Below are 24,067 nucleotides of genomic sequence, written 5' to 3'. Positions count from 1 at the left end.
CGAGCCTCTAAAAACTTGGCTTGGTGCAGGAAATCAACGAGTTGCCTCAGTGCGAGTCTCGTTTTCACCAATCCCCATAGACTTGAGTCTATCGAGGGATCCGTGAAGAGAGAACAAAATATGGCATGTTCTATTTTTCAACGGACCCCTCACATGGTCCGTTGAAACAACGGCCATGTAAACGGCCCCATTGAAATACATGCATCTGTGTGACGGACGTTGTTTTAACGGCCGTCACACGGACGTATGCCACGGTCATCTGAATTCGGCCTAAGTCTCCTAATTTGCTCAAAAGTGTATTTTCTTTTTCAAAAGTGCTGCCAAAATAGAGCAAAGAGATGGAAATATGTATTTAATCAAAATGTGTACAGTATGTATGTGACATATTGCAGTTCAAAATAGAGACAAATTAAAATTTTTACAAAATTGAAAACATTTTTGTATTTCTTAATTTACGCAAATCATATCAGTCTACTTTCACCACCTAAATAAAGTACACTATGTGACGAAAAAACTATTTTAGAATTATTTGGATTCTCTGATAAAGTCAGACATAGCAGATGGCTTGGTCATGTTCAAACAAGCGTGGTCATTAAGGGGTTAAACAGCTAGTTGCCATAGCACTTCATCACAAAATGGAACACCTCTGCGTATGCAAAAAATGTGAGATACAGGTTACCCTCTCCTGAAAATCTACAAATTTGGTACACCATCTTATGTGCCAAATGTATGCATTCACAACTTTATTCTTCTACATCCTTACGGGGCTTATCTCACAAACAATATTGTTCACAAACTTAGAGCTTCCAAAACTAATTGCGATTATAAATACATTTTCAAAAACATTTCTCAGTTTCGATAACTCACATTGGTGTCAGTGATCGAGCACCCTGAGTTTTTTACCTACATCCCGCTATCTGCGACCACCTTCTACAGCATCCATCGATGGACACGCATGTGCAGTTGTCTTCCTTCTCCCTGCTCTGTCTGTGCAACACATAGTGATCCCTCATGTGATGCGGCCATTTGAAATGACATACCGGTCTGTAATCTCCAGAGGAAAAGTGACGATCAACAGAGACTGTCCCTTCCGTTTTCTTTTACATACTATTACTCCATTTTTATTTTTTTATTGGGACGAAGAGGGCTGTATGGGATTGCCACAAGGAATTATTTTCCTGGCTGCCTGGGGGAAGGAGACCTGCTTCAATTGGGCAGGCTAAAAATAAATATGGTAAAAAAAATTAGGTTTTTAGACAGAGTTTCAGGCATTATTGACTTTAGATAGGGGTATACTGTAAATGGCTAGTGTTTCCTGGGTACTCGGAATCGTGGGATAACCCCTTTAAATCTCATTAATGAAACTAAAGCTTAATATATGAAACATTCCCTTTAAAACACTGTTGATCTGCTATTTCTGTATAGCGAGGCCTGAGCAAATAGAGTATTCTGCTTTATAGGACAGCATTAAATTATGACAGACAGCTGAACAATGGAAAGCTGAATAATGAGTATACAGTTATAGTTTGCAGCAATCTAACCTTAAAGTGTGCCTTGTCAGCATAGCCCATCAGTAAATTAAGATGCCTAGTCAATTCCTGGAACATTAGAGCTCAAATCTGCTTCTTTGTCTCCTATAACAGGAAGGTCAATCTGTTCCTGACAGGACTAATAAATAGTGCAAAAAGATTTTCTCTGAGATTCCAGCTGAAAGTCCTGAATTAATTACATCCTAAGAATTACATGAAGTTAAAATGCAAAAAGAAAAGTTTTGTAGATGGTTTAGCGCAAAAATAAAAACACAAAGCAAAGCGCCAACACAGAAACAAATGCAAAGTAACATTTCTTCCAAGTATAACCAGCCCATGAGTTAACCCCTTAATACCGAAGGTATTTTAAACCTTAACGACCAAGCAATTTTTTACGTTTTTCCATCGTCGCATTCAAAGAGCTATAACTTTTTTATTTTTCCATCGACATAGCTGTATAAGGACATTTTTTTGCGGGACAAGTTGTTTTTTTTTAATAGCACCATTTTGGGGTACATATAATTTATTGATTAACTCTTTTGTTGGGGTAGTGAAAAAAAAAATAAAAAATTTTGCCATACTTTTTTTGCATCTCAAATTGACAACGTTTACCGTGTGGTATAAATAACATAATAACTTTATTCAGTGGGTCGTTACGATTGCGGCGATACCATATTTATATAGGTTTTTTATGTTTTACTACTTTTACACAGTAAAAACATTTTTTTTCAAAATTATTTGTTTTTTGTGTCGCCATATTTTAAGAGCCATATTTTTTTCATTTTTCAACCGATGCAGCTGTATGAGAGAGGTTTGTTTTTTGCGGGACGACTTGTAGTTTCTATTGCTACCATTTTGGAGTACATGCGACTTTTTGATCAAATTGTTTTGAAGGTAGGATGAACATAAAACAGCAATTCTGGCATTGTTTTAAATTTAACTTTTTACTACGTTCACTGTGCGGGTTACATAATGTAATCGTTTTATAGTTGGGGTCGTTATGGATGTGGCGATACCAAATATGTGTAACTTTTTAGTTTTTTTCGTAATAAAGTGTTTTGCAAGGGGAAAAAGTGGGTTTTTAATTGTTTTTTTTACTTGGGACTTATTTATTTATTTCAAACTTTATTTTAAAAAAAAATTGTCTCACTAGGGGACTTCACTATGGGATCTTTTGATCGCTTTTAGAATACACTGCAATACTTCTGTAGGCACATAACAGGCCTTTGTTAGGCCCCTGGATGCCATAGAAACCATCGGCACCCAGTGGTATGAGAGAGGGAGCCCCCTCCCTTTAAAGATACCCTTTTTTCTAATCTTAAAAAAACAAAACAAAAAACAAACTAGTAGCTTTTAACAGGATACAAAAATGTGGTGTGAACAGAGCCTAACTGAGGCTACTATGGCTGCCACAGCCACAAGAAAAATATGTATTGTATTGTAAAGAGAATAAGGCCATGTTTACACGTTCAGGATTTGATAAGGGTTAAGGCATGGATTCTCCTAACCAAATCCGCTGACATTGCGCATCTATTGCAATCACATGCAGTGGTAAAAATCTGCATAGCACGTTCATTATTGCCGTGGATTCCACACCAAAAAGCTGTGGATTAGCTCCATTGAATAACAAATAGGGCTAACCTGCTTACGGATCTGCTGGCACATTTGCGGCAAAAATATGAGTTTCAACCACTGATTTCTGCAGTGGATTCTTTAAAAAATTTGTACTGAATTTGCCTATGGCAAAAGATGCCAAAATTGCGTGATAAAAAAATTAACAAATTCGGTTTTCATGGTTTCTATATATTTTTTTATTTAGCTTTAGCTATCTTATTCGTGAAGAAAAGAAGGGCTTTTCAATTACATGTTAAAAAATTGTACTCCCTTCCGCGCCCACAAAATTTAGCGCTGCTACATGGAAACATTGCAATGGTGCTCAAATCTGTACATGACCCCCCTCTGTCTGTGAAATGTAAAGGACACCTATATACATTGCACATTGAAGCTTTTTGCTACAGCCAATAGTTTACAATCTATGAGGAAATAAGGGAGACACAAAGGGTCAGTACAATGGTCCAGCCATCTTTTATACACATGGGGTGGTGCACAAAGCTGCATGAGCCGGTCACCAGCCAGTATCCGTGTATGACGGACATGAAATACAGTACGGTGCAAGGAGTGCGAGGGAATCTTATTCTGATGACTAATGGGGCCAAGGAAAGGAGTCAAATTAGGGAATGTTATAGGCTTGTCTAAAACGATGTCTTTTCAGGGCACGTTTAAAACTGTGGATGTTGGGAATTAATCTGATTGTCTGGGGTAGCGCATTCCAGAGAACTGGTGCAGCACGAGTAAAATCTTGGAGACGGGGGTGGGAAGTTCGGATTATGGAGGATTTTAATCGAAGGTTGTTGACAGAACGTAGAGCGCGGGTAGGCTGGTAGACAGAGATGAGGGAGGAGATGTAAGGTGGTGCAGCACCGTGGAGAGCTTTGTGGGTGGGGGTAATAATTTCAATTTCATTCTGAACGGTATGGGCAACCAGTGCAGTGACTGTAAGAGGTTAGAGACATTGATGTAGGGGTTGGTAAGAAAGATGAACCTGGCTGCTGCATTGAGGATAGATTGGAGAGGGGAGAGTTTAGTGAGTGGAAGACCGATTAGTAATGAGTTACAGTAATCAAAATGAAAGTGAATCAGAGCGACCATGAGAGTTTTGGATGTTTCCTCATAAGGATGGATTCCGGAGGTGTTTATGAGGTGAAAATGACAGGACCGTGTAAGTGAGTGAATGTGAGGAGTAAAGGTAAGATCGGAGTCAAAAATAACCTTGAGACAGCGGGCGTGCTGCCTAGGAGTTATGGTAGTGCCACACACAGAGATGGAGACATCTGGTTTAGGGAGGTTAGTAGATGGTGGGAACACAAGGACCTCAGTTTTAGAAAGATTCAGTTTCAGATAGAGAGAGGACATGATGTTAGAGACAGCGGACAGACAATCCCTGGTGTTTTGTATTAGAGCAGGGGTGATGTCATCGGAAGAGGCATATAATTGGGTGTCTACAGCGTAGAGATAGTAGTGGAAGCCAGATCTGCTGATGGTTTGTCCAATAGGGGCTGTGTACAGAGAAAAGAGAAGTGGACCTAGGACCGATCCCTGAGGAACCCCGATAGTATGGGGAAGAGGAGAAGTAGAACCAGCAAATCACACACTGAACGAGCCGTCAGAGAGATAGGAAGAAAACCAAGAGAGCCATGTCTTTAAGGCCAATAGAGTGGAGCATGTAGGAGTAGGAGTTTGTGGTATACAGTGTCAAAGGCTGCAGAGAGATCCAGAAGAATCAGTAGAGAGTATTTGCCATTAGATTTAGCCGCCAAGAGATCATTTGAGACTTTAGTAAGGGCAGTTTCTGTGGAGTGTAGAGTGCGGAAACCAGATTGTAAGGGGTCTAGAATGGAGTTAGCAGAGAGATAGCGTATAAGGCGAGAGTAGACCAAGCGTTCCAGGAGTTTGGGGATGAAGGGGAGATTAGAGACTGGTCGGTAGTTAGCAGCGCTGGATGGGTCAAGAGTTGTTTTTTTCAGTAATGGGTTTATAATGGCATGTTTAAAAGAGGAGGGAAAGATACCAGAAGAAAGAGAGGGGTTAAAAATTGTATTCAAGTGACTTGTGACAGCCGGGGAGAGGGACTGGACGAGGTGATCGGGGATAGGATCACTAGGGCAGGTAGTAGGATGAGAAGAAGAGAGGAGCTTAGTAACGACTTCTTCTGTTATTGGGTCAAATGCTGAAAGTGAAGAAGAGGGAGTGCGGGAGGGAAGGGGATCGATGTTACTAGGGGGACTGGGAGATAATATGCCGGATGTTGTCAATTTTAACTTTAAAATAAGTGGCCAGGTCTTCAGCACTGATATCTGTGTCTGCACTTTAGGACTAAGGAGGGAATGAAAAGTATCAGAGAGTCATTTTGGATTATTAGATAGTGTGGAGATGAGAGAGGTGAAATAGACTTGTTCGGCGCAGTGAATGGCAGAGTTGTAAGTTTTGAGCATACATTTGTAATGGAGGAAATCTGCAGCCAAATGTGATTTTCTCCACAGACGTTCGGCACATCTCAAGCACCGCTAAAGAAAGCGGGATTGAGGCGTGTGCCAGGGTTGTCGTCGTCTTTGTCGTGTGGTTCGGATTGCAGGGGGGGCTGCTTCATCCAATGCATATTTGAGTGTCAGAGTGTTATTGTAATGTTTGGCGGCCAGATTGGCACAGGAAAGGGAAGAGATAGGGGACAATGAGGACTGTAGACTGTCTATGAGTTGCTGAGTGTTAATGGCATGTAGATTTCTGTATGTCTGATACGTAGGCATGACCTGAGGAGGCAGAGAATATTTGATAGTAAAGGAGAGAAGGTTGTGGTCAGAGAGCGGGAGAAGAGAGTTAATAAAAACTGAGAAGAGCCGGAAGTGTTGAGTTGTGAGAGCACATAGAAAGGAAGGTGAATGTGTAGAAAGTGACTAGATAAATACATTTCTAAATGAAATCTATCATATTTAGTTTCAGATGTTAAAAATTTTCAGTTACTCAGAACTCCTGTTTTAGTTATCGGTGGGGGGTTCCAGCAGTCAGACACTTATCACCCATCCTGTGAATAGGTGATAATTGTACATTGTGGGAATACCCATTTATTAAATGATGTATACACTTTCTCTACAGTATATTTAACATTGTATATAACTATGTGCCCCTATGTGCACGTTTACCCGAGGATCTAAATGCCATCTGCTACTGGGATTTTACTAGAATGGTTCGGCTGCTTACTGAAGTAGTCCGTTAACATCCTTAAACTGCTTGCGGCTGACAGAGATAAATTGCAGGTTTCCCAACAGAGCGCTTATAGTAATGTCTAGGCTGTAAGGGTCATTTCACACGGAGGTTTTTGTCAGGCAGAAAAAATCTAAGCCAGCGTTTTTCAAAGATTTTTTTTCCCCCACATTTATTACGGCAAAAAACATTTAACAAGCACCACGCTTTTTATTGTGGCTCCCATTGATTTCAATGGAAGGTCAGAGGTGGAAACTGCTCGCTCCAAGAAAGAGTAAGGAGTTTTTTCCCTACTAGCGTTCAAAAGCCTCCCATCAATATCAATGGCGTTTGACGTTTTTTTTTGGCACCGATTCAGACGCGGTTTCTGCATCAAAATCAGCTCAAAAAAACACTGTGTGAACTGACTCTAAGAAGTCTTATAATTTTTACAGGTGGGCAGCATGCAACTGAACAGTAAACAGGGAACAGTATATTTCCTATGATAGCAGCGTCACATCTGCCACAGGAGGATGTACCCTTCCACGGGATCACACTTATAACCTCTGCAGCACGCACTCTAGGTGACGGCACCAGCGGTCTATTCATCGCAGCTTAGGGTGATTCAAATGTCACTGCGTGAGAAAGATGGTTACGACTTTTATAGGATACTGCAATTTACAGTAGAATATAGGCACCATATCCCTACTATTGAGACGTTTCCATGACAAACATTTCTGATATTACTTTTCCTGGGTCACTGCTGCTATTACCACAACTCATGCATCACTTTTTCTGCTACTACTCATGTGTCACAGGTAATAATACGAATTACTATTCCTGCAACACTGTGTTACTACACCAGACGTGCGACTGCAGCTACTACTACCCCAGCAGCTCTACTAAAAACACACTTCATCCCTACTAATGCCATGTTACAACCCAGTGTCACTTTGTAAATATATTGATATGAATACTGTGTAATACGAATACACTGTGTCATGCGCTATCCCTAATTGAGATAGAAAAGACCCTAGAAGCTGGCAGGGATGTGTAATTCAAATAGACAAATGCAATGTGCTTGAGCACAGATATCCCAATTTCCCAGCTACTACTTGAATAGTGGCTTTAAATAAAACGTAACTTTTAATATTGAACTTTAGAATTGAGGTGCCATGAGAGACGGTAAACGTACAACATTGAATTGGAATAAAAATATACTGAGTCGGTTAGCGTGGTATTAGAGATGTGAGAGGTATTAACATCTCATGGACGTAATGGGGCTCGTATGTACGGCAGCTGCAGACTGCCTGAAGAGCCTGTGTCCTCCGTAGGATAGAGTGCAAAAGCTAAACAGCGACTGAGTTAGATTTAAAAGAGCACTAGCCCCCCCGACATGTTTCACTGCTGAGCAGCGTCTTCAGGGGATAATTCGGGGCTATTACCGGCGCGTGCAGAAAATGCTTCCTGTTATAGTAGGGGAAACACCCATCGTGGGGTTCGTCATCCCCAGTGATAGCCAATAAGATTCACAGAGAGGGACGAGCCCTCATATTGTATGAATGGCATGTCGGCTAGCCTATGTTGTAAGGCTGCCGTTCATCCAGGCACCAGCTGTTTCCAGCGCATGCGCACTGTGGTGAAATCGGATGATAATGTTTTTTCCCCTTTTCTACTGAAAGTGGGGACGGCTGTCATTATGTGGTGTCCGCAAATGCTGGGTAGAACACCACATGTGCAGATATATAACTTAGTGGCATAACGACATGGTTTGCCATACTAAATTTAGATGTAATCCTGATGTTCATAGTCTCGATGGGGAAGATGAGACTAAATCAAGACAGTAAGTTAGATAAGATGGCATATATAAAAGGAAGCAAAGGTTATGATCTATGTTGTACTGTGAGGCTATTATAAAGCTCCTAAAGGTGAGGCTGCAGTAATAAGTTAACTGTATATACAGGTAAGGTTTGTTGCATACAGTATATAAAAGATTGCATCACATCATAGTGTATTGTATACATATAGTTATCAAGGTTGAAGACTTGATATAATCCATGTTTTTGGATAGTTGGAATGGAAATTCATGGAGAATATTTATAAAAGATCCTATAAAGACATTTTTATTAAAACTTCTATAAGAAGGCGGCGAAAGTGAAGCCCTCATTTAGACCAATGGGGCTGAGAGATCCCAACCTATGTATCCAGCGTGCTTCTTCTTGTAACAGTTTTTTGTCTAAATTGCCAGCTCTAGGGCCCAATTTGACTTGGGTGATGCCCCAAAATTTCAGGACATTGGCATTTCCCTGGTGACAAGATCTAATATGTCTGGAGAGAGGGGTATCTTCTTGTGTGTTAATGGTACTCACATGCTTGGAGATTCTTCTCCTAAATTGTTGAATTGTCTTGCCAATATATAGTTTAGGGCATGGGCACTTGGCGGCGTATATAACGGTGGGAGCGGTGGGAGCCAGGTGTTACGAGGATTAGACGTTTTGGTATAATGACTGTGTGTTAAGTATTCCCGAAGATTCTTCCCTCGTCGGTAAGTGATGCTGGGGTGGTCAGAGATAACCTCAGCCAAATCAGGATCAGCCCGTAAGATGGGCCAATGCTTCTGTAAGATGTTTGATATTGAAGAGGAACAGGTATCCAGTGGCGGATTAAGAAGACCATGGGCCCTGGGCTGTTACCCAAACTTGGGCCCCCCTTCTCCACCACCACCCTGCCGCGCCGTAACTATTGCTAACACTACCTAAACACTAGTACACAAAGTAGGCACATTATGCACAAAGTACACACAGTACACAAAGTACGCACATTATGCACAAAGTACACAAAGTAGGCACATTATGCACAAAGTACGCACAGTACACAAAGTGCCACATTATACACAAAGTACGCACATTATGCATAAAGTACACAAAGTAGGTACATTATGCACAAAGTACGCACAGTACACAAAGTACCACATTATGCACAAAGTACGCACATTATGCACAAAGTACACAAAGTAGGCACATTATGCACAAAGTACGCACATTATGCACAAAGTACACACAGTACACAAAGTAGGCACATTATGCACAAAGTACGCACATTATGCACATTATGCACAAAGTACGCACAGTACACAAAGTACCACATTATGCACAAAGTACACAAAGTAGGCACATTATGCACAAAGTACGCACAGTACACAAAGTACCACATTATGCACAAAGTACGCACATTATGCACAAAGTACGCACATTATGCACATTATGCACAAAGTACGCACATTATGCACAAAGTACACAAAGTAGGCACATTATGCACAAAGTACGCACATTATGCACAAAGTACACAAAGTACCACATTATGCACAAAGTACACAAAGTAGGCACATTATGCACAAAGTACGCACATTATGCACAAAGTACGCACATTATGCACAAAGTACACACAGTACACAAAGTAGGCACATTATGCACAAAGTACGCACATTATGCACATTATGCACAAAGTACGCACAGTACACAAAGTACCACATTATGCACAAAGTACACAAAGTAGGCACATTATGCACAAAGTACGCACAGTACACAAAGTACGCACATTATGCACAAAGTACGCACATTATGCACAAAGTACGCACATTATGCACAAAGTACACAAAGTAGGCACATTATGCACAAAGTACGCACATTATGCACAAAGTACACAAAGTACCACATTATGCACAAAGTACACAAAGTAGGCACATTATGCACAAAGTACGCACAGTACACAAAGTACCATATTATGCACAAAGTACGCACATTATGCACAAAGTACGCACATTATGCACAAAGTAGGCACATTATGCACAAAGTAGGCACATTATGCACAAAGTATGCACAGTACACAAAGTACCACATTATGCACAAAGTACGCACATTATGCACAAAGTACGCACATTATGCACAAAGTACGCACAAAGTACGCACATTATGCACAAAGTACGCACAGTACAAAGTACGCACATTATGCACAAAGTACGCACAGTACACAAAGTACACACATTATGCACAAAGTACACAAAGTAGGCACATTATACACAAAGTATGCATAGTACACAAAGTACACACGAGTATGCACATTATACACTAAGTAGGCACATTATACACGAGTATGCACATTATACACAAAGTACACCTTGTAAACACATGAATATGGACATTAAACATACATGAATATGGACATTAAACATACATGAATATGGACATTAAACATACATGAATATGGACATTAAACACACATGAATATGGATATTAAACACACATGCACTTACCTTTTATGTCTTCACTGCAGCTCTTCTCCTGCTCACAGCACAGAGCCCGCCGACAGTCTCCCCTCCCCCATGTCCCGACAGCTAGCAGCAGAGATGTTTAGAGCAGGGAAGGGGGGCTGGAGGGGGAGCTTCTAAAGCAGCACAGACCACGGCTGCTAAGTAGAAGCAAAGCTCCCCTCGCCTGACAGGTGCGGTCCTGGCACCGGGGCTCCCTCCGGTGCTAGCGACGCCACTGGGCATGAGGGGGTTCGGGCGGTCATAGGCTCCTTGGGCCCCCTGGCAGTCTTGGGCCCCGGGCGACCGCCCGAAACGCCCTAATGATAATCCGCCACTGCAGGTATCGAAATTACCTATACATCTGATGGTGGAAGGATATTTGTCCTTGTTGGTAACTGAATGTGATCTTCTATACGGCAACACACATTCAGTTACCAACAAGGACAAATATCCTAATCCTCGTAACACCTGGCTCCCACCGCCCATTATGGGCTCTTTTCCATGCGGCAGATGTACATTCTGTCCATTTATGCCAAAAACCAAAGTTTTTAACAACCCTGTAGATGGCAAACAGTACACCATCAGACAATTCATAAATTGCCAGAGTAGCGGTGTTATATACGCCTCCAAGTGCCCATGCCCTAAACTATATATTGGCAAGACAATTCAACAATTTAGGAGAAGAATCTCCAAGCATGTGAGTACCATTAACACACAAGAAGATACCCCTATCTCCAGACATATTAGATCTTGTCACCAGGGAAATGCCAATGTCCTGAAATTTTGGGGCATCACCCAAGTCAAATTGGGCCCTAGAGCTGGCAATTTAGACAAAAAACTGTTACAAGAAGAAGCACGCTGGATACATAGGTTGGGATCTCTCAGCCCCATTGGTCTAAATGAGGGCTTCACTTTCGCCGCCTTCTTATAGAAGTTTTAATAAAAATGTCTTTATAGGATCTTTTATAAATATTCTCCATGAATTTCCATTCCAACTATCCAAAAACATGGATTATATCAAGTCTTCAACCTTGATAACTATATGTATACAATACACTATGATGTGATGCAATCTTTTATATACTGTATGCAACAAACCTTACCTGTATATACAGTTAACTTATTACTGCAGCCTCACCTTTAGGAGCTTTATAATAGCCTCACAGTACAACATAGATTATAACCTTTGCTTCCTTTTATATATGCCATCTTATCTAACTTACTGTCTTGATTTAGTCTCATCTTCCCCATCGAGACTATGAACATCAGGATTACATCTAAATTTAGTATGGCAAACCATGTCGTTATGCCACTAAGTTATATATCTGCACATGTGGTGTTCTACCCAGCATTTGCGGACACCACATAATGACAGCCGTCCCCACTTTCAGTAGAAAAGGGGAAAAAACATTATCATCCGATTTCACCACAGTGCGCATGCGCTGGAAACAGCTGGTGCCTGGATGAACGGCAGCCTTACAACATAGGCTAGCCGACATGCCATTCATACAATATGAGGGCTCGTCCCTCTCTGTGAATCTTATTGGCTATCACTGGGGATGACGAACCCCACGATGGGTGTTTCCCCTACTATAACAGGAAGCATTTTCTGCACGCGCCGGTAATAGCCCCGAATTATCCCCTGAAGACGCTGCTCAGCAGTGAAACATGTCGGGGGGGCTAGTGCTCTTTTAAATCTAACTCAGTCGCTGTTTAGCTTTTGCACTCTATCCTACGGAGGACACAGGCTCTTCAGGCAGTCTGCAGCTGCCGTACATACGAGCCCCATTACGTCCATGAGATGTTAATACCTCTCACATCTCTAATACCACGCTAACCGACTCAGTATATTTTTATTCCAATTCAATGTTGTACGTTTACCGTCTCTCATGGCACCTCAATTCTAAAGTTCAATATTAAAAGTTACGTTTTATTTAAAGCCACTATTCAAGTAGTAGCTGGGAAATTGGGATATCTGTGCTCAAGCACATTGCATTTGTCTATTTGATATGCGCTATCCCTAAGCACCTTTACTAGGCATAACACAGACTGTTTTTGGTGTTCTTTGAAACCTAGTTTCATGCACCAACCTACTACCTCCGACACTGCACCAGGCATAACACATAGGGACAGATTTACCAACCAAGAAAAATGCAAATGAGTTTTGTTGCAAAATGCACAAAAAAAAATAAAAAAAATAAAAAAAGAAGTGGAGTGTATGACTTATGCCAAACATAAGGGTATGGTCTCACAGGGAGTATACGCTGCAGAAGAGTCCACGGCATATATACGACCCAGAACACGCAGGGGAATCCAGCCGAATATTTACACAAAATGGTGTGAATATATTTGGCTGGATATTCCGCTGTGGAAAAAGGCCGCTAGAAAAAGAAAAAAAGCCTTATACCTACCTCTCTGGGAGTTGCGATAGCAACACGGCGATACTCTTCCAGCTATGTCCAGGTGCCCTCCTGCGAGGACGTTTCGTCACATGTGACCGCTGCAGCCTGTGATTGGCTGTTTTAGGAAATACTTGCATTACCAATGAAATAACAAATCTGGAGCACCTTTTCTCTGTACCTCTGTTATTCCTCTTGGAATTGAATGTATAAATTGACAACTGGATGTTACATTTCTTTTGTCAATGGGGCATGACATTATCAGAATGTGTAGGAACACAACCTATTGATAGGGGGAATAGTAACGTCCAGAGGAATAAGAAAGGAATTGCACAACGCAGAGTGCTAAGAAAAAATGCTCCGGAATTATTTAATAGAGGATGCAAGTAATCACTAAATCAGACATATCTGGAGAGGTGACAGGTCCTCTTTAGTGCTAAACATATTTACTTATTTTGTATATTACTTAACATTCTCATAGCTTCAATCTGTGCATTACATTCAAACTAAAAATACTTGTGTATGGCACGGAATATTGCATCAGAAGCTCTGTTCTTCTACTTTACCTAGTGCAGATATAAAAATTTGTAACAGTTTGCAAATTCATACATAAAAATCTGATCTAAGATCATAACTAACTACTAACCTGCATATGCTGTCGGTCAATTTGGTAGTAGTGAAGATTTTTTTTTTATACCATCCCAATGAAAGCTAGGACTCCGGAGGGCTTGGAGCATCCATGTAATATATGTTTGCCCATAGACTTGAAAGAATGCTGTGTAATACTAGAACACCCCTGCAGCAAATGTGGACATGACAGCAGCTTTCCCTGGCCAGAACAGCAGATTGGTGAGGGGACCTGCCAAAAGGTCCCCTCACCAATCTGTACAACCCCTTTTAAGCAAAACAAGTAGATGCAAACATACATACAGCATTAAATATAATACACCAGCAATACTACCTTGAGTAAAAGATGAACGGCATTACAGGAGTGGATCATGACCAGCTTCAGGACATTTTCTTTCTCCAAGCACTTGGAAGCCTGAGATTCTTCACAACACACACAGATTTTGCCTTCTGTCATATCTACCTGCAAATACACAACTGTGAGTAAAAGACAAAATTCTGTATGATCACGTACCTGTTCCATTTTTTTTTTTACTTAAGAGTGAGGAATAAATGAACTCTGTTGCTTACCCAGTTCTTGATGAAGCACTTTACTTATAGTAACTGTTAACAAAAACATACAGCCTGGGAGCTTGTCATGTAAATGTAATGTTTTTATAAAAAGAATGTATGACTAAACAAGGCACCTCTGAAATATAGATGATCTTCTTTTGAAGTCCAACTGATCCAAACAAATACCTTAAAAATGTTTTTTTTTTTCTTTTAGGTGTTTACAAATCAAAAGAAATTAAAATGTAAACCGCTTGTCCCATACATAGCTCCTTGTGACAGAAGCAAACGAGCACCGATGAACGAGCTGTCTCGTTGATCGGTGCTCGTTGCATTGGCCAAAATTGGCCCTTTAAGGTGTCCTTATGTTACAATTAGCCCGGCGTAAGTTATAATAAATCTGTTGGGCCGCAGTGGTCACGCTGTTTCCCAGAGGTCACGCACCTTTCTACAAAAGTGTCGTGGGTGCCGCAAAAAGGGCAAGTCGTAATTTAGGCAGAAAATTGAAACTTTTGGGCCCGTTTGTGACTTTTCTGGTGTAGAAAGGTTGATAAATTACCCCCAAATGTGATTTATGACTGCTCTTTGGACATAATAAATCTAAGAGACTTTCCACAGAAATTATCAGCAGTACTACACAGAAATAGTAAACCACCACCCTGCATTGTATATCACCAGCACTGAGGCTCCTCCACTGACACCGCCCTCTGCTACAGCGTTATCATAACTGAAAATAAAGAACACCACATCAGATACACATTCAGTTCATGCTGCATTTCAAGTCTTAAGAAGCTATAGGGTGGATGTAACTTCTTCATCCTTGAAATGCAGCAGGTACTGAATGGGTTAAAAAACTGCCCGGGGGAACGGGACTCCGTATAAAACAATCTCTGGACTCACAGTACACAAAAGAGTCTGCAAACCCCAGAGAAGAACGCAATTAGGATGTAATGTCCATTTGCTGGAAGGGGTTGAACACTCAGGGAACAAACTGTAAGGAACCTAAAATTGGAAGCAAATAGAAAAAACATTTATGTATGAAACGTAAATAACATGTATATCTTAGGAGGTTAAAGTGTACCTTTTAATATTGTTGCTAACTATGTCTACCTCCAAAAGTTTAAAAGTGACGGCAGGAGAGCTGGGAGTCCATTTGAGTAGGCAACCGTACGGCAGCAAAAGCCTCTTCTACAAAGCTCCTTTGTAGAAGAGGCTATCGGCAGCTAGAGGCTACCGGCAGCTAGAATGCCTTTTCTCTCGGCCGCGTCTCCATCATTTTTAAACTTCTGGAGGGAGACGTCAGCAACATTATTGGAGGTACCAATTTACCTACTAAAATATACATCTTATATACTACATGCTACAGAACTCCTGTAAACATCTGATGGAAGCCTCCGACATATGCCATTTTCTAGGCATATATGTCACCCATAGGTTACCATTATTTTTAAAAAATGTGTACCGCGCAGTATTAGTTTTTTGGAGGGATGCCTCTGCATATGAAAGCAAAGTAGAATATGCTTTCCTATACAGTTAAAAAAGATATACAGACGCATACTGGCCCAGTCTTGGCATTCGTTAGGTAACTGGGACCATATGGATACGGTAATAAGCTTTCCCGGGTCATGCGACAAACATACATTTGCTGTACAGTAGAGTACAATCTGTCATCACCTGTAAGAAGCCATTTCAGGCTAGGGATAGGTTCACTGAAATATTCTTCAATGGGATTACCAACAGGACGTCCAGCGAAATGTATGCCTGACAATCACAATATCTGACATATCTCAATTATTCTTACACTCAAGGTATATGAGCATACATATTTGTGAATGATGTTAGCATTTCCTTTCATACAAATAACTTTTTTAGGCTGCAGTAGTTTGACTCCGCTGCCTTTTAAAAAGTTAATTCTGAAGTTGTGTGTTCCCAAGGAACTGTGTAATGGAGGAAGTACCACGTTAATGTACTCAATGTGTAATTCTGATATACAACTAATGGACAACAGGAGATAGACATCAATTCAGCCCACATGAGAGGAAAAACAATATAATGTTTCATCACAGGATGCGGATTAGGAAAGTATTTACATTAAGAGAGCCTGAGTACGGAAACTAGAATTTGTTCACATTTAACAACTCTAATATGCTTATCACCAAAGTGCATAAATGTGAAAAACAAAAATCTTTCCTGGTTAAAGGAGCGCTAATGTATTCTCATAGTCAGAGTGGACCTGTATATTGTACATCGAACAATTGGTTTCCTAGATTTTCTAGCCCTCCTAAAGCTACCAGACCATAGTTTGGACACAATTACGTTTGCTTTCAAAGTTCTTCCCCTTACTTTAGGCAAATATATTTATAGATACATCCGGCATTTACAAAGTGTGTGTGTGTGTGTGTGTGTGTGTGTGTGTGTGTGTGTGTGTGTGTGTGTGTCACAGAGTGATCTATTTCCAGCACTTTTTTTTTTTCTTTTAATGTTGAGGATTATGGTAACAGTTAATGAAAACCCAAAATTTAGTGTCTCAGAAAATTAGAATATTATTTAAGCCCAATTTATAAAATGATTTTTAATACTGAAATGTTGGCCTACTGAAAAGTATGTCCAGTATATGCCCTCAATACTTGGTCGGGGCTCCTTTTGCATGAATTACTGCATCAATGCGGCGTGGCATGGAGGCGATCAGCCTGTGGCACTGCTGAGGTGTTATGGAAGCCCAGGTTGCTTTGATAGCGTCCTTCAGCTCGTCTGCATTGTTGGGTCTGGTGTCTCTCATCTTCCTCTTGACAGATTCTTGACAGAATTCGAGCTATTTACTCAATCACTCTATATTTTTCTTAATAGACTATGGCTTCCTCTCTATCCATCTACCCTTACACCGGTTTGACAGGTGGATATATCTCCTTGAATACCATTCGGAGGTATGATTACACATAGTGTTAAACATCGATGGGTAGGGTGAGCCTTTCTGTTACCAAGTCACTGTTTCAGGTATCTGCGCAGGCGCTAGTGACTCACTTCGTGAGTCGCAATCTGAGCTGTTCGGAGTGTACTAAGTCCTTGTTTTACCTCCGTGCGCATGCGTTGTTTCCAGTCTCTGATTGAGCCATCTTATCTTGTCGCTTATTCGTCAGTCGAGTACAGCTGAGAGGCCTGTGTGTCTCCTACATCGCCATAGGCCATTTGGCCCGACACACCTTCAGACGCGTCACCTTACGTGTCTATATCAGGATCATTTTCATTTTGCGCCGCCATTAGCCCCGTGTACCCCTGAGGACGCTACTTAGTAGCGAAACATGTCGGGGGGGCTGTTGATATTTTAGACACTGCCGATGACCGGACCTAATGTTACCCACTAGTAATTTAACTGGATAGGGAAGTTCATTCCTACGGTGTACATAACATATGCCTGATCAATCAGGTGATACATTTGTGCGTCCGATCTCGGCTTGTGATAATTTTAAATTCTAAGTGTGATCTGTCAAGCTATACGTAGCTAATAAAGTACGATTCTTTTCATATATTAGTGGTGGCTGGGAATTTGGGTTTGGCTGTTGCAGGCAGCCTTTTTCCGTGTTCAATACTTGGTCGGGGCTCCTTTTGCATGAATTACTGCATCAATGCGGCGTGGCATGGAGGCGATCAGCCTGTGGCACTGCTGAGGTGTTATGGAAGCCCAGGTTGCTTTGATAGCGTCCTTCAGCTCGTCTGCATTGTTGGGTCTGGTGTCTCATCTTCCTCTTGACAGATTCTTTATGGGGTTTAGGTCAGGCGAGTTTGCTGGCCAATCAAGCACAGCGATACTGTGGTTATTACACCAGGTATTGGTACTTTTGGCAGTGTGGGCAGGTGCCAAGTGCTGCTGGAAAATGAAATCAGCATCTCCATAAAGCTTGTCAGCAGAGGGAAGCATGAAGTGCTCGAAAGTTTCCTGCTAGGCGGCTGCGTTGACTCTGGACTTGATATAACACAGTGGACCAACACCAGCAGATGACATGGCTCCCCAAACCATCACTGCCTGTGGAAACGTCACACTGGACCGCAAGCAACTTGGATTGATGTCTCTCCACTCTTCCTCCAAATGAAATGCAGAATTTACTTTCATCGGAAAACAGGACTTTGGACCACTGAGCAACAGTGTTGGTCCACTGTGTTATATCAAGTCCAGAGTCAACGCAGACGTCTAGCACTAAATTTTGGAGCACTTCATGCTTCCCTCTGCTGAAAAGCTTTATGGAGATGCCGATTTCATTTTCCAGCAGAACTTGGCACCTGCGCACACTGCCAAAAGTACCAATACCTGGTTTAATAACCACAGTATCACTGCGCTTGATTGGCCAGCCAACTCGCCTGACCTAAACTCCATAGAGAATGTATGGGGTATTGTCAAGAGGAAGATGAGACACCAGACCAAACAATGTAGACCAGCTGAAGGCCGCTATCAAAGCAACCTGGGCTTCCATAACACCTCAGCAGTGCCACAGGCTGATCGCCTCCATGCCACGCCGCATCGATGCAGTAATTCATGCAAAAGGAGCCCCGACCAAGTATTGAGGGCATATACTGGACATACTTTTCAGTAGGCCAACATTTCAGTATTAAAAATCATTTTATAAATTGGGCTTATATAATATTCAAATTTTTTGAGAGACTAAATTTTGGGTTTTCATTAACGGTTACCATAATCCTCGAAATTAAAAGAAAAAAATGCTGGAAATAGATCACTCTGTGGGTAATGAATCCATATAATATACGAGTTTCACTTTTTGAATTAAATTACTGAAATTAATTTTGACGATATTCTAATTAATTGAGAAGGACTAGTATATATCACATATACACAAACACACTGATCAGCAATAACATTAAAACTAGAGACAGTGAATAACATTTATTATCTTGTTACACTGGCGCCGGTCAAGAGGTGGGATATATTAGGCAACAAGCGATCAGTCAGTTCTTAAAGTTGATGTGCTGGTAGCAGAAACAATAGGCAAGTGTAAGAATCTGAGTGACTGTGACAAGGACCAAATTGTGATGGCTAGATGACTTGGTCGGAGCATCTCCAAAATGACAGGTCTTGTGGGGTGTTCATGGTTTACAGTGGTTAATGTCTACCAAAAGTGGTCAAAGGCAGAACAACTGGTGAACCGGCGACAGGGTAATGGGTGCCCAAGGCTGACTGATGCGCCTCGGGAGCGATGGCTAGTTTGTTTGGTCCAATCCCATAGAAGAGCTACTGTAGCACAAACTGATGAAAACTTACTGCTGGCTATGATAAAACGGTGTCAGAATACACAGCCATCACAGCTTTCTAATGAATCCACTGGATAGGTCATCAGTATTTGATCGGTGCGTGTTTGACGCCCAGACCACCGTGTCAACTAATCCGCCACACCGGCTGCCTCCAGGCGCCGGACGATGTTGCCGAAAGCAGATGGCTTCGGTCAAAGAATAGCGGCCGAGCCGCAGTATTGCAGCTCTGCTCTTATTTAAGTGAATAGGAGCAGGGCTGCAGTTCTGCCGAACGGCCACTATGCCAACTACTGCATCACTTTCTAAACATCCGGTGCACGGAGGCAACCAGAGTTGCGGATCGGTGCGGGGTCCGGATATCGGACACGCACCGATCATATACTGATGACCTATTCGGTGGATAGGTCATCAGTTTTCAGAAAGTGAAAAACACCTTTAAATCATGTGGATGGCCAAGATGGCATCAGGATGCACTATGGAGAGAAGGCATGTAGACAGAGAAAGTGTGATGCTCTGGGTCATGTTCTGCTGTGAAACCTTGGTTCCTGACATTCGCGCGGCTGTTACTTTGACACGTACCACCTACCTAAACATTGTTGCAGAGTAAGTACACCGCTTCATGGCCTTGACATTCCCTAATGGCAGTGGCCTCTTTCGGCAGCATCAGGTGCCCTGCCACAATGTAAAAATTGTTCAGGAATGGTTTGAAAAACATGAGTTAAAGGTGTTGACTTGACCTCAAATTCCACAGATCTCAATCTAATCGGGCATCTGTGGGGTATACTGGAAAACAAGTCGGATCCATGGAGACCCCAGCTCGCAACTCACAGAACTTAAAGGATCTGCCGCTAAAGTCTTGGTGCCAGATACAACAGGACACCTTCAGAGGTCTTCTGGAGTCCATGCCTCGAAGGGTCAGAGCGGTTTTGCGGAACAAAGGAGATTTGAACAATAATAATGTTATGTATGATCAGCACACAGAAACGTACATACTCATATATATATATAGACACACACATATATATATCATACATAAACACACATGAAAAATTCACTGCATACACTAGGATCCTTACGTGTTCCTATTAGTTCTGTATGGCTAGCTTTGTAGTGATGATACTACTAGATGAATCAAAATAAAGAACATTTGTTAAATCTTGTGGGCTACAGACTGGATACAATTCTACCGATTTGCACATTCTCAATGCAAATAAGAGTGTTCTCATTCACTGACAGCAAAGAAAAATTCTTTGAAAACGGTGGGGAATAGAAACACAAAGTATATTATAAAGTTGTAGAACTTTTCATTTATATGGTGATTAAGCTTTATTGACATAAAACCGGAAAATCCCTTTAAAATGTTCTGAAAAACAGCATAAAACACTTACCAAATGACAGCTGGGTACACTGGACACAAATTGAGCACCTTGGCATCCTAATATAAAACCAGCCAGGTTTAGTAGCACACACACCACCGACAGCATGACAAATAGGTTTACCTTGTGTGAAAGGAGAAATGTTAAAATAAATATTATGAGGCCACACGTCTCCAACAATGACGCCTAGGCTAACCAGCTAAAGTGTTGTTTTCTAAGTACAGCACTCTTACAATCCTTAATACTACTAGCTCATATACTAGCTTATGATTTTAAAATGGTTTAATACATTTAAATATTGGTGGGATTTCCTTAAGATAGCCATCAATATGTTATTGGTGTGGGTCTGACCCCTGAGACCCCCACTGTTTTACTAGACAAGTTAAACTAGACACGGCGCCACCTTTATACATAGGCTGTATATGGTATTGCAGCTGAGCCCCATTGAAGTACCTAGACTGTTGATATCAAACTAGCAAAAGATCAAGATTGTACCTAAATGGAGGACACCAAACAGCTCCCTAGAAAATCCGTTGTAAATGGCCCTTCACAATGATGTATGGGCTCTATAGGGAACCGGGCCACAGGGCCATAATGAGCATGGTGGTAACGGTGAACCCGCTGAATATGAAACAAAACCTATAACTTGGAGTCTGACACACGAGAAATAAATTAAAACAGTGAAAGTTTATTGAATCAATTAAAATAAACACATATATAAAAACATAGAGATGATGACCACAAGGACAATGGACAACCAGAACATATAGTACAAATGGCGGCACAATGTAGATAGGCTAAGCACAACTGTGGCAGATAACATTGATGGTTGAAAGGTAATGTGCAAGCAGCCAACTGTATGTCAATACAAAGTGCTGGGTAATGAATGCAGCAATGATGAATACACTATATAATTTCTCTGTATAATACATCTGGGACAACAGCCCATGAATGGTTGAAGAGAGAAACTGAAAATGTATGCACATCATAATGCAGGTACCTATTGCAGTATATAAAAATATATCAATGTCTCTTACCCATCTCCAGGTTGAGTGTCTGGTGTCCACCCCGACGCGCGTTTCGGCCCGGAAGCCTTCGTCTGGGGGTGGTGTCATAGCATACTCTCCGGCCTTTTAAATAAACCCCCACCAATCCCCAAGGAGAAGGACATGCACTTGCCAGAGACAGCTGTGCACGCGGACTCGCGGGCCGGCACATCGACATCCGGGTCACAGACCCGGAAGCAGAAGACGTAAGGAACACGTGTCCTGCATTCGAGTCCGAGCCAGGAGGCCGAGGGCCGGGCCGCGACACCGCGCAGGTGCACAGCAGAAGAAAATATATGCCAGAGAATACGGATAACGCGCATGGCCACCGCCAGGGGTGCGCTATGATTGAACAGCGAAAAGTGAAAGGTGAAGACCCACAGATGGGTAGAATAACTGTCCCTAACCTTTCCCTACACAGTATTATACAAAAGGGAAAAGAAAAAGAAGAGGGATGAAAGAATCATTAAAGCGTACATATTAGTGTTTTGAATGTGTGGAACAAGTAAAGACAGGCATAAGTGGATGTATGAAATGAGTATCAGCCCGAAATGTAAGCGTTGCGCACCATTATTGCATACACCACCAGCACAACAGACAAATGTAATGACAAGCAAACAAAGGCATTATTGCCAAGTGGCATATGTAATTAGAATGTAAATATACATGATACAGGGTACTTGCATGACAGTGTAGCAGAACATACATTCATTGTTGAGTGACAACACATTCTATAGAAACACAATCAGATAAATTGATGTATGTTGTATAAAAGTATAAAGTAAAAGGAAATACATATAAATTTATACAGATGTTATATATGCAATTCTGTACACGTGCTAGTATATGCACGTGCATATATCCTGCATGACTAGCCAGTGTCAAGTATAATGAGTAATGGAAAATAGTGTGACAAACTACAGAAAAAACAATGTGTTGTAGCAGCATGCTAATGACAATAAAGGTGAAAACAACAAAAAGAGAATGTGAAAAGAAAAGTATGAAGGCGAACATTAAGCTCGCAGCCTGTGTGAAAACGGAGCTAAGTGGCCACTAGACATGATAACGTGATTACGATTAGTGAATAAATGAGTGTGAACACGAATGTATGTGTATGAAAAATGGAGTGTGAGTATGTGTTAATGAGTAGTGTGAGTGAAATATGAAGCAAGTGAATATCGAATAGTGAGTGAAAGTGGTGTAGAGAGGTGATGATGTGCAAAAAAGGAATAAAAGACAACATAACAAATAAATATAATAAATATTGGATAAATATATATCCAAACCGTGATCGAGAATATAGAGACAACATGAGTACCATGTGTGTGGATATCCACAACTGCATCAATATGTAATTAATACATGTTTGTGTGTCAAAATTCAATAAATAAGTGCAAAAAGTGGCAGTTTGTGCAATTTTATGTTACGTCAATAAATACATATTATACACAAAAAAATAATATACCTTTATATGATATATGTATCACAAAAAGTACAATAAAAAATATTAACTGTACATTTAATAAAATGAAATTGGCATGCATGCACACCTACATCCATGCCTACGTGCACCAAAATCAGATATAAAATGTGCAGTACAACAAGTAACAATCACAGAACACCGATAGTAGTAAAAAGTAAAAAACAAAACACCATGTAAACAATAGCTACAAGATAAATATTATTGTCTGCTAAAACAGAGTAATGGAGTACAATACAGAAGTGAAATATGGGTACATTCAAAAACTGGACCGGAATAAAGATCCACCCTGGCAAGATGAGTGGTTCAAAGAACGTCCTCTAGTGAATTACACATCCATTGGATAGTAGAAGAGAGAAGTTGTCACAGGCTCAGGAGGTCAATAGAGTGTTAGATTACAGCAAATGCACCATACATAAATGGCAATCTGAAAGAACTAAAAACAAACATATGTTAAAAAATGGCTATTGCTGTACACATAACACATTTGTTAAAAGCAACAACACCGTGGAAAATCCTAACACGCTTACAGGAAAGCTGCAAACCCCAGGGTTTCATTCAAGCCCTTCGGTTGTATTGTTTTGAGTTTCCAAATCCACTTGGATTCTACTCGCAACAATTTTTGCATTAAAGAGCCACCTCTCAAATCAAGCTCCACATGGTCAATGCCTTTGATTTTAAGGTCTTTAGATGCAC

General features: G+C 41.1%; 1 protein-coding gene across 1 annotated transcript in view; it reads right to left on the bottom strand.

Annotated features, from left to right (window-relative positions):
- Nucleotides 1-24,067, bottom strand: part of ENTREP1 (endosomal transmembrane epsin interactor 1) — a 96,681-nt gene that overhangs the window by 43,640 nt on the left and 28,974 nt on the right. Inside the window, exons 3-4 of the mRNA XM_075827938.1 lie at nt 20,858-20,968; nt 13,996-14,124 (exon numbers count right to left, since the gene is read on the bottom strand). Of these exons, the coding sequence (XP_075684053.1) occupies nt 13,996-14,124; nt 20,858-20,968 (240 nt within the window). The remainder of the gene's footprint in view (nt 1-13,995; nt 14,125-20,857; nt 20,969-24,067) is intronic.

This window comes from Rhinoderma darwinii, chromosome 1 (genome assembly GCF_050947455.1).
Source record: "Rhinoderma darwinii isolate aRhiDar2 chromosome 1, aRhiDar2.hap1, whole genome shotgun sequence".
Taxonomy (NCBI): Eukaryota; Metazoa; Chordata; class Amphibia; order Anura; family Rhinodermatidae; genus Rhinoderma; species Rhinoderma darwinii.
This window is presented reverse-complemented; position numbering and strand designations above follow the sequence as displayed.